Source organism: Anolis sagrei, chromosome 2, assembly GCF_037176765.1.
Source record: "Anolis sagrei isolate rAnoSag1 chromosome 2, rAnoSag1.mat, whole genome shotgun sequence".
NCBI classification, from domain to species: Eukaryota; Metazoa; Chordata; class Lepidosauria; order Squamata; family Dactyloidae; genus Anolis; species Anolis sagrei.
In genome coordinates, this window is record NC_090022.1 from 211615719 (window position 1) to 211627953 (window position 12235).

Sequence of the window (12235 nt, forward strand, 5' to 3'; positions counted from 1 at the left end):
AGACTCATATAATCCATTTCAAAGCAGATCATATGGATTATCTGATTTGATAATCTGGATTATATGTCAGTGTAGAAGTGGTCAAAGATTCAACCTAGTAGATGCAAATAGGCCTGGCAGGTGCAATTGGAGTCCTCTTCCTTCCCCAATACAGGCATTTAAAGCAAGGTCCTTAAGAGGCTTCAGATATCAGAAGGAACCAAAACCCAAGCCATCTGCAACAGCAAGGGCTCCACAAAGAACCAGTCAGACAAGAGACATTAAATAAATAGATGCATTATTTGTACAAAATCTTTTTATATAAACAAGTTCTTTTTTTTAAGGGGGAGGGAAGCGGCCTCCTGTAATATTTTGTCAACCTTAAAGAGAGTTACACTGATGCTACCAGGTTACAATTCATCAGACAAACATTTGAAATTACATTCATAGGCTGCAAGCCTTTGCACAGTTCCAAACATGCCAGTCTCGATGGGATGTGATGCCGTGTGGCCTAGCCAGCCCATAGGTACAACTCGGCACTGTGGAAAACAGCCCTGCGGCCATTGATTTTAGTGGGAATTGGATGATGTTGCTTTATCCTAGACCAGAGACTCCTTTCACATTATACCGCTATGATGCCACTTTACTTGCCATGGCTTCATCCTATAGAATCAATGAGTTGGAAGAGATCCCAAGGCCTATCCAGTCCAAACCCATTCAGCTATGCAGAAACAAAAAGCCAAAGAACTCCCAACAGATGGCCATCTAGTCTCTGCTTAAAACCTCCCAAAAGAGAATGCTGGGATTTGTAGTTTGATCAGATGCACTGGAATACAATATGTTTTTAATAATTGCTTTAATGTATATGTTCTTATTATGAGTGGTTTTGGCATCAAATTGCTGCCTATATATGTAAGCTGCCTTAAGAATAGGTGGGGTATAAATGTGGAATAATAATAATTCTGAAAAGTCTACTCTAAACTACAAATCCCAAGATTCCATAGGATGCTGCCATGGCAATTAATGTGGAATCATAGTGCTGTAATTGTGTTGTCTGAAAAGGCCCAGGGCATGAAGCCCTCTTATATCCACATGGAGCCTTTTGTCTCTAGACATATACATTGACAAAGCAACAGTGGCCTATACATTGAAAAGGGAAACCAGCTTGCATGAGAGCCTTGTGTATTTCCCAAGCAGACTCCAGCATCTTGGATGAGAGGCCTGACATCTGAGACGACAATCTGAATAAAATTATTCAGGAGTGAATATCAAAACACTGGTTCTCCCAATGATTTTAATTGTTGGATTCTGATAAGCATGTTAATCATTAAAACAGTCATCGGGGGTGCATTTACATGGCAGAATTGACACAGTTTGGCACCACTTTAATTGCTAAGGCTCAATGCTACAAAATCATGGGATTTGAAGTAGCAGGGAAGGCTAAAGACTTTATAAAACTATAGCCCCCATGTTCCCATAGCACTGAGACATAGCAGTAAAAACATTGTCAAACTGCATTCATTCTTCAATGTAGACGAACCGCATGTAGATGAGTCAGGAATATACCCCGCTGTTCCGTTTCTACCTACTTGTCTGGCACTTTAAAATCACTCTTCAACCCCACCCTCAATGTTACAACTGATTTTGTATGCAATTGAATAAAAAATAAACACAAGTGCTGTTAAAAAATAAGGAAGGATACATTATATCACTGATACTATAAAAGGGGCAAAAACAAGGGACAAAAGAAAAGTGCTCCCCCAAATAATTTTTCATCTGGACAGACAGCATAATGTACAATTATCCATATTGCACTTTTTATACAAGAAATTCTAATAAATATACAGAAAAAGGTACATTTACATACATAGAAAGACATTCTTTTTCTTAAATAAGTGTTGCATTGATTCATAGCGACTCAGGAGCTCAGAGACCCATCTACAGAGAGATTGAGAGAGTATTCCCTTCCAGACCCATTTTGAAATGACCCAAAACAGGAGGCAATTTAATCTGACGGACCTGACGCTGACCTCACCAGAGAACTTCCAGACTTGCTTTAAAACACACAGGTAATAAAAGCTGCAACCTGTCAATGCTACCTTGAACTGTGTTTTACTGCTGTAGCGAAAGCTATAGGGCCCCTTCCAGAGACACCTGAAGCACAGCTAAGCTCTTTTATGGAGCTGGTTCTCAATCAAAATCCCAGAACTGGAGGCACTACCCACATGGAGGCAATTCAGATCCAACCTTTGCAATTCAGCTTTTCCCCACATGCCCCATCAATTCAAGCATTTCTTTCTGGACATCATTAATTTCCCATTGACTTGAAGATGCTCAACATGCACTAATACTAAGGCCCAAATACCTAAATCCATTCAGCAAGCAAAATCAATGAAGCAACTCTATGCATGACAAAGAATGGTTTCTGTTTAGCATCTTTGGTGCCTGTTCCTCCAAGGGTACTATTGTGCGCATGTGGTGTTTTTTGTCATTACCTTGGGCCCATACAATAAATTTTGATTGATTGACAAAGAATCTTAGCATCTCTGTTGTTTTGTCTTTGCTCATCACTCTTCAATGATGCTACACTGAGAAAGCACACATAGTACAATCTGGCCTTCCTTCGCTTCTGCTTCTTAGCAGGCTGCAAACAGATGTGTACAACTCTCAGCGTTGGCATCAGAGACTAAACACCATGTCTTGACAGATAGGAAACTTGCTTCTTAGAAGCCCGAAAACATGTGTGTACAACTTTCAGCATTGGCATCAGAGACTAAACACCACGTCCTGACAGCCTTCAGATAGTAAACTTGCTGAAATGATTAGACCATCCTATCAATTTCTAAATGGAGGTGTCTGTCAAACCCTACCAATTTCCAAATGGAGGTATCTGAGATGGATGCTGGATTTGGACCAAGTAGCCCAACTTAGATTGAAAATACAACCTGCTTAATCCTCTGTTCCTGAAAATATTCTTAGATGCAAGTTTCAGTGACGATCATCTAGATCAGGCCTGCACAGCATACAGCAGTTGTGGCGCAAAGGGCTTCCCTGTGGCCCATGGAAGGGGCTGGGCTTCCTTTTCACTGGTTAGACGTTTCCCTGCCTGTCTTCCTCAACAGACGGGCATGCAGGGAGGAATGGCCCACAGAAGTGTTCTTAAAATTATAGGCTTTTATAACTGCAAAATTGTGCAGGCTTGATCTAGATCAACAGTACTTTTGGTCTCTCAGCCACTTCAACAATGTAGTCTGTTTGGTTTCATTTTTGTGAAAAAATATTATATATCCATAATTTCATGTTTAAGGTTGTACACCAATATCTTTGCATACCATAAATAGCCAATGTTCACTGTGTGGCAGCATGCCAATAGTTTACACACTTGTCATTGCTCCATTTTAAACTTTATGCCAAACTCATGGAATATCCATTTCAGTTCTGATTGTGCTCCGTTTCTATGGTGGGGAAAGGACAGGGGTGAATTTATGAATTTCGTTTCTTATTCAGCACTCATATACATATAGGACAACTGGCCTGCATAAGCCACATTTTATTTGTCTTTCTGGACTTTTGCCCATACTTCCTTATCCATTATGATCAAGATTTTCTTTCTTTGTTTCCCTTTGAATGAACATGTCCCATTACATCTACCCATGCTGCATTTCAAAAACCATTCACTGTTTATTGTGATACAATGTAATTTCAATTAGCAGTAGCTAAATTTTGATGTTTCGGGATTCTGGAACTTCACAATACTATTTTGAGATTATATTCCATTTTCATTAGATCAAAATAATGGCTGGCATCCTGTAAAGAGTTTATAAGATTGTTAACCAATTTATGGATGCCCCCTTTAGAAGTGTGGTGTTGCAAAATAGTCATATTTCTAGTAGGGGAGTATTACCCTAGTTTTGCCATTGGGATCCCTGAAAAAGTAGGGTAAAAATTGTGGCTCTTCTTCAACAGTCAAAATGTGCAACAATGATGCATGTTCTAGGACAGATTTTATCTAGCGCAATAGCAGTGTAAGCAAGGGTGGCAGTGCCCCTAACAAATCCATGGGGTATAAGTAATCCAAAACACAGAGTAAGGGTAAGTGATGATGTCCTGTGCCCAGCAGGAACGATGTCTCCACCTTTCATGGAGCACCACCGTATACCTTTATTGGGGACTGACACTGCACAACAGGACATCTTGTTCAATACCTCATTGCATATCATTGCAATTTTCTAACATGGTTGCATATGTGTCAGCAGTGTAGCTCTGTCATCACAAAGCTATGCATCATAGCCTGTTATGCAGGGGCTCAGCCATTATGAATGAACATGGAATTGATCTTCATGTACATAGACATCTAAAATGGTTGAGGTGGTCAACAGATGAATGAGGAAGCAATAGGATAGGGACAAACTCCAATGAATTGAAGAGATCAAGGAAGGATATGCCATTTGAATGATTACAAATGTCCATTCAAATGACATTATTTAAAATATAACATTTTTTTCTCCTGGGTTGTTAAGCATGACAAGAATCAGGAAGCCCCAAGTTGTAGCACAACATAAATACAACACCATATTAAATCCAAGTACGGAAGAATGATTTTTTAGACAACAGCTCCCATTCTCCCCACTCAACTGCATGACCACAAAACATGGCCAGTTTAGTCCACAAAACACAGGCATACCTCAATTAAACAAAGCCTCTGACAAAGAAGATCCTTTTGACAAAGACTTCTTATGCCTGCTCAGACCCAGGATTGGCTTGGGGAAAATGATGAAGGAAGGCTGGAGAAACACAGACTCTAAGTGGTGGGTTTCACAGCTTACCTACCACAAACAATGCAAAAATAAACTGAACTGGTAAAAAAGAAAAAGGGGGAGAGCATGTAAGACTGCTTCAATGGCTACAATTAATACCAGATTCACTTGAGTTGACTGCTCATAATGTTTGGCTAAGTTACATTGCTAAAACTGAAGTGCACGTTAGATTCAGTGTCACATTAGAATCGTGCACCTGAGCCCACCTGAAATTTTGGACAAGAGATTCCAGCTTGGGACAGGAGATGGAGAGACAGTGGTGGCCATGAAAAGGGTGGTGTGAAGTGGATAGTTGCAGTGGAAAGACTGGTGGGAAGCCCTGACAGAGGGGCACGGAGTCTCACCAACCTGTTTGTGGCCACTAACCCTTCATATTACATTCAACACTGAATCCTTTTATTGTAATGTACACTTTCAAAATTGAGGTGCACATAACATTCAATGATGCATTATACTCAAATAAATATGCGAATGTTTGCTAACAAAAATGAAATTCTAAGAAAAATGTAGCCTGGAGAAAGAATAAAATAATCTCTGGGACAATTTTGGAAAAAGCTATGAAGTTTCAAAATGTTTTATGTACAGATTGAGTATCCATTATTTGGAATTCTGAAAGCCAAAATCCTCCAAAATCTGAAATTGTCCACATGGGTACCCAGATAGCGGCATGTTTGCTTTCTAATGGTTCAGTGTATATAAACAAAAATATTAAACTGTATAAAACTATCTTCAGATAATGTGTATGTAGGGGCATATGAAACAAATTAATTTCATGTTTAGATTTGAGTCCTGTCCTATTATGTACATATATGGAAATAGAGGTATTCCACAATCCAAATACATATGTATGTGTGTATACTGTATGTTTGTGTTTGTGTGTGTGTATGCATACACAAATACACACACATACACAATATTTCTGGTTCGAATAATTTTGCATTAGAGATACTCCACCTTTATCTTTTCAAGACTTCCTTGACCTGACTGATTCAAAACTACAACATGAAATGAAATAGAGTTCTCTATTTTCCCCATGTTATTTCTCTTTCTTGCACTAACATGTCTCTTAAAAAAATAATGGCCAGAAAAACATCAACTTTCTTAATTGAGGTATATCTGTATAGCTTCCCCATGCTTCATACAGAACTAATCATGGATGAATACATAAAAACATTTACAAGCCTGTCCCCTCATTAGGTGTAGCAACCTATCCAATAGTAACAGTTTTATTGCCTTTCTCACTTCCCAATATTTTCAAATGGAGAAAGTTGTATGACAAAATCGTGTTCACCCAACAGGAGGATATCGCAGCCAGCTTCCCAAGTCGTGTTATCAATAACCAAAATTTGTATTTATATCATGCTGGCAAGCCTTCTTGTGATATTTGCCAGGTTACCACATTTTTCAACCAGACAACTCCCTTTCCTCATTTTAATAATTGTGAAAGTGGTTTGTAAAGTCCTAGCCTGATTCAAATACTGACTATCTAGATAAACACTTGGAGTCCTTGTGCTCCTGCATGTTTGTTCCATCCGTCAAGGCTAACTGTGAAATCTTCCAGGGAATTTCATTGTTTCCTCTCTCTCCATTTCTCTCTTTTGGTCTCCAGCCTGAGAACGAACTGTGACTCGCCGCATTTCTGTCTCCCAACCTCATTGGAAGGGAAACCTTGTCAAGGTCTTTCTTTAAAAAAATTGACTCCATTAAAAGGGATTTCTTAAAAGGAAAAAGAAAAAAGAGAAAGGGGAAAATAAATAAATAAAACAAGGCAATTCTATTCCAATATTCCTTTTCTCAAGAAGCCCTTCTCAATAACAAAAGCAGAGCAAGGCTGGTGGGGTGCCAAATCCATCTTTTTCTTTCGCTGCCACCTTCATGCTTTTCCACACGTCCCACAGCAGCGTGATTTGAACTGTGAGACTTGGCAGAGCTTTAGCTGCTTTACCTTCTCACAGTACCTGGTGGTGTCTCTGCACTCATCTACAGGAAAAGGAGAAGAGAACAATATTGTCATTTCCTTCTTCATTAACATTAAAAGATAACCCTCTTGGCTAGATTCCTGTCAACCCTAATAAAAGCTGAGGGTTGTTTGTAAAGGACGGTATAATGATGAAGGTAAGGCTGGGGAGGCTCTGCTCTTGATCCCACCTCCTTCGCAACCACAATTGGTGGGGATGAGAGACAGGGCTTTCTCAGTGGCAGCCCCCAGTTGTGGAACTCCCTCCCCAGTGACATCAGGCAGGCCCCATAAACTTATAATAAACTTTTATTTGTATACCGCTCTATCTCCCCGAGGGGACTCAAGGCAGTTTTGAACATAGTACAGCATTGCAATTACCAACATAAAAACATATAGAGCAAACACTATACAACAAAAACAGAAATGTAATGCTATATAACAGATGTACATATTTAAAATTAAAAGCCAGTTCAGTACTAATTTCCATTGGCAAGTTCAGTTACCAATGGCCAAAATTCCAAAGTGGGACTCAACAGCTATGAGAGGGCTGGGCTGGTATAACGAAGTAGATTAGGACCCGGGGAATGGATAAGGTGCAAGCTTGGTCCTGCCTGATGGTCAGGGTGGGACCTGGAGCTATTTATTCCCAAGGCCTACTGCATGGCTATAAGAGAGCTGGGCCAATGGGGAAACATAGTGCTGGGGATGTGGGTAAAGTGCAGAACAGGGCCCCAACTAATGACCAGGGTAGTGCCTGGGGCTATTCGTTTCCAGGGCCTGCTGAATAGCTATAATAGGGCTGGGCTAGGGCTAGTACCATGAGGTAAGAGATTGCTGGGGAAGTGGGTAGGATACTGGTCTTCAGAAAAAATGCAAAGACATTGCTCTGAACATAAGCGTTTGCAGAATAAATCATTACGGTTTCGACATGATCTGAATAAGAATTATCAGCAAGGATTATGGATTAATGGAATCATGCACTTTATATGATTTAACCGGTTTTTATTCTATGTATTTTATTTGCTTACCGTTTTAACTGTTTTTAGTTTATGAGATATGTTTTATAACTATGTTAAGCGGCACTGAATCTTGCCAGAGTTGTAAGCCGCCTTGAGTCCCCCTGCAGGGGTGAGAAAGGCGGGGTACAAATGAAGCAAATAAATAAATAAGGCTCAGAGAAATTCTACACTTCTAGTGAAAATAAATAGAACACCACAGCAAAACATTCACAAAAGCCATTGTTTTCCATGAGTACATTAAGTATGTTACATGAGTGATGGAGCAGCATCATACCCCCAAAACCTCAAAGATTCGAAATAGGCACTGTAATAACACTATATAACTAATACAGTTTTTGTCCCTGGGTCATAAATGTCATTTCTTAATTGGTTCTATCTTAAAAACATGGAAAAAGTTTATTAAACTGCAAAAACTTTGTTTTTGTAGGACATCCAGCAGTTTCTCTATAGTTTCTCAATGAATATCTTATTGAGTCTCAACCAATTCAACATAGTTTGTGGCAGCCACAAAAACAAAGTTTCTGTAGTAACTACTTTGAAAGTAAGCACTGCACAATTAAACAGGAACAACACTTTCAAAACAGGAACAGAAAAAAATGCAAATGTTGTTACATAGTGTAATTAAAGTCTTTATATGAGCATGTAGTAATCCTGACCCTCTTCAAAACATAAAACATGATATTGTTATCTGGAGTAGCCCAATATAAAGAGTGGCTAAATCCTGACATTCACACTAGCCATTGACCACTCAGTGTGTAACTGGCTCTAAGAATGCACATATTTGGGCAGTAACTGGCAATACGAAGCTAAAAGGACGTACTGTTTTCACATGGGGTGATGTTGCAGCGCTGCCAGTTAGCCGGCCTTGCTCTCCAGGCACAGAGGTGCTCTGGTACTGGTTTGTTGGTGCGGACGCGCACACACTCCACTCGTCTCGATTGGAAACCGTAGCTGCCGCAGGTAGCAGTACACAGTGTCCATAAACTGACTCTCCAGTGTACACCACAAGAATCTGTCCAGCAATTCTGTGTGCTTAAAGGCCTTTCGGGAAAAGTAATAGAGAAAATGCTAAAATTCAAATGCAGATTTTTTTTCTGAAAACGTACATAAATGTTATGATATTTCTTGAAAAATCAGCAGAGAAATTGGTATTTTTGAAAGATACAAAGGGCCACAATCCCTATCGTTCAGTGTAGCATAATACAGATTGGGGCAAAAAGTTCCCCCTCATTTTGAAGGGGTATAAAAATGAACATCTAGAAAAAATTGTGTATATTTCAGAAAAGTACATAAAGAACAGTTTTATATTTAATATCATATCAAACAAATCCTTTTGATTAGATGCAGTTTTAAACCGTTATGCAGAATCCTCCTCAAACTCTGACTCAATCTGAAGAAGTAGGGTTATATCCACAAAAGCTCATAAAACAGTTTCCAAGGTGCTGCAATATTCCCTTTTTCTCCTCCCCCTTCTCTCCTCCTTTTTATGCTGGAAGAGACGACCCTCTTTGAAATCTGTTTTTTAAAAAGTAACAGTGGGACTCACCTTGGAAGAGAACCGCACTGGTCAGAAGGTACTGATATCCCATCCCTGGTTTGACAGAAAACCTGCCTGTGCTGTACTGCCAACCGAGAGCCAATACACGGTCCATTACACTGTTGACAAAGAAAATTGGACATGTAGTAGGGCAGACTTGTGGCTTTTCCGTACTCAACATATAAAGCAACCCATCTGGTCCTTAGTAAATCTTTGAAGGGTCCCTTTCACACTCCTCTATAGTTATACTTCATCTTTCATCTAAAGTGAAAGATTCATCATTCATCAAAGTCAACATTGACATTGAAATACAACACCGCCTGAGCTCCGCGAGTGCAGCATTTTCCTGAATGAAATAGAAAGTGTTTGAGGATCAGGACATCCGAAGGAATACCATGGTACTTGTGTATAAAGTGATTGTCCTTCCAACCCTGTTATATGCATGTGAAACATGGACTATCTACAGATGTCACACTCAACTCCTGGAACGTTTCCATCAGCGTTGCCTTCGAAAAATCCTGCAAATCTCTTGAGAAGACAGGCTGACAAATGTCAGCATGCTGGAAAAAGAAGACTACCAGCACTGAAGCAATGCTCCTATGCCATCAACTCTGCTGGACTGGCCATGTCGTCCGAATGCCTGATCACTGTCTCCCATAGCAGTTACTATACTCCCAACTCAAGAATGGAAGATGGAATGTTGGTGGATTGGAAAAGAGATTTAGAGATGGGCTTAAAGCTAACCTTAAAAACTGTGTCATATACACCAAGAACTGGGAAGCCCTGGCCCTTGAGCGCTCAGATGTTACCAGCAGTACTGTAGAATTTGAAGAGGCACGAATGGAGGGCGAAAGGAAGAAATGTGCCAAGAGGAAGGTGCGTCAAGCCAACCCTGACCAGGACCACCTTCCACCTGGAAACTGATGCCCTCACTGTGGAAGATCATGCGGTTCAAGAATAGGGCTCCATAGTCACCTATGTATCCACTGCCAAGACACTACATTTGGAAGGCCATCATGTTTGGACAATGAGGAATTGCTTAAGAAGAAGAAGATTAATCTTAAATTAAACATTCTGCATTAATAGGGAAGAGCTGGCCTTTTATGTTTTGGGTTACTGAGAACTGAAGCCTAAAATATGTAAAATAAACCTGAATTTGGTGTCATGAGTGAGGAACAGGAAAGTAAGTTACAATAGAAAGTTATAACATGCATTTTGGAGAGTAAGCCTAAAAGAATAAATGGATTTTATGTCTAAGTACCATGCTCCTTATGTTTTAATACACATATACAATTTCACCACTCATTGTAAATTCCAGATTTCACCCTTGAAAAACAACTAAAAAGTCAAAACATTAACTGCAGCATATGCTATGATGAAAACCTATGGCACAATACACCCATGAAGTTATTCATCTTTTAGGATGCCATGATTTGGTGTTATAAATTTAGCTGTTTGGGACAAACAAAAAGGTCATTCTTTTTCTCACACATTTTTTGTTAACTTTCAGCTTGTGATCCACACAGGAAATGTCACCCTATCCCTTCTGCTGAACATTTTACAACTCATACTTATCGTAATTTATAGGCACCCTGTTAATAAGACAGAATCAGAGCAGACATATTTAAAAATGAATAATTGAAAAGTATGATTAATGTAAGTCCTGGAAATATAATAAATGTAGGAAACTAGCTCTTGTAAAAAGTGAAGTTCTTTTCACTTACGACTGCAGGAATAAACCTGCCACGTGTTTTTAGGTTTAATCCTCCTCCCCTCTTTAAACTATGACATATTGGACACTTGGTGCTGGGTTTCATTAATCCTGAAATGTCTCAATGGAGCCAGGAGATGGAGGAGGAAATGGTGAATTACTCAGGTAAAGGATACTCCTGGGGATTTAGAAAGGATGAGTAGCTTAAAAAGTTTAACAAAAAAAAGACCACAGAAAATGTCTTTCAGTGTGAAATTACAGGGTAAGGTTGGCACTGAATACAGGTATGTCTGAATGAAATATTAAGCAACTTTTTGTGTCATAAGGCAACACTGTTATTTCAGGATGAGACACCTTGTTTACTTAGGTTATGTAGTATTTTTGTAGTATGCAAGTCTGAGAAACCTTTTTCCCCTTTTTAAGACCTGTAAAAATTTGGATTTTTTTAGCAGTATAATAAAACTGTGTGTCATAATACCATTAATGCTCTTGCTGTTTTTGCAGTAATTCACTCTACATACCTCCTAGAATTTTAATATTAATCAGTCTTGGACATAATCTGCCTCTAAAGATGTAAGTGCTGCACGTTAATATAAATAGGCAAGATGTACAGCATGTATGATGATATTTGTGTCTTATTTTCGTGGGGACTATATTGCAGAAGAGAAAGCTGTTTTTCTTTTAAAAATGCAGAAAATATTTGAAATGTATGGTCATTGTTGTTGTTGTTGTTGTTGTTGTTAGTATTATTACTATTTATTCATATATAGTGCCCTCACTGGACAAGGTGCTGCTAAAGGTGTTCAATCTAAAATATATTTATATACAGAATACATACACAGACAGAAAGACAGAACAATCAAATATAAAACTAAGCAATACAATTATAAAACAGATTAGTGTCAGATAATTTTTTAAAAAATACAATATAATAAAGCAAGCTGACTAATAGATTAAAAAAACTGTTCTGACTTAGCTTACCAGTTTGAATGTATCATCCTTCTATGATCCACTTTGGAGATTAAGATCTTCTGGGGAGGCCCTGCTCTCGATCCCACCTTCCTCGCAAGTGAGACTGGTGGGGATGAGAGATAGGGCCTTCTCAGTGGTGGCCCCTTAGCTATGGAACTCCCTACCTAGTGAAATTAGAGCAGTCCCTCCCTCCTGACATTCAGGAAGAAAGTAAAAATGTGGTTATGTGACCAAGTTTTC

The 12235-nt window shown here is 39.1% G+C and overlaps 1 protein-coding gene across 2 annotated transcripts in view; it reads right to left on the reverse strand.

The window, feature by feature from the left end:
* Positions 1 to 277: 277 nt before the first annotated feature.
* The window catches only part of ADAMTSL1 (ADAMTS like 1), a 650838-nt gene continuing 638880 nt past the window's right edge, over positions 278 to 12235 (reverse strand). For both annotated transcript variants that reach the window (XM_060762426.2, XM_060762428.2), the window contains 3 exons: positions 9322 to 9431; positions 8596 to 8816; positions 278 to 6776 (listed from right to left, as the gene is read on the reverse strand). In XM_060762426.2, coding sequence (XP_060618409.2) covers positions 6670 to 6776; positions 8596 to 8816; positions 9322 to 9431 — 438 coding nt within the window. In that variant the 3' untranslated portion in view covers positions 278 to 6669. The remainder of the gene's footprint in view (positions 6777 to 8595; positions 8817 to 9321; positions 9432 to 12235) is intronic.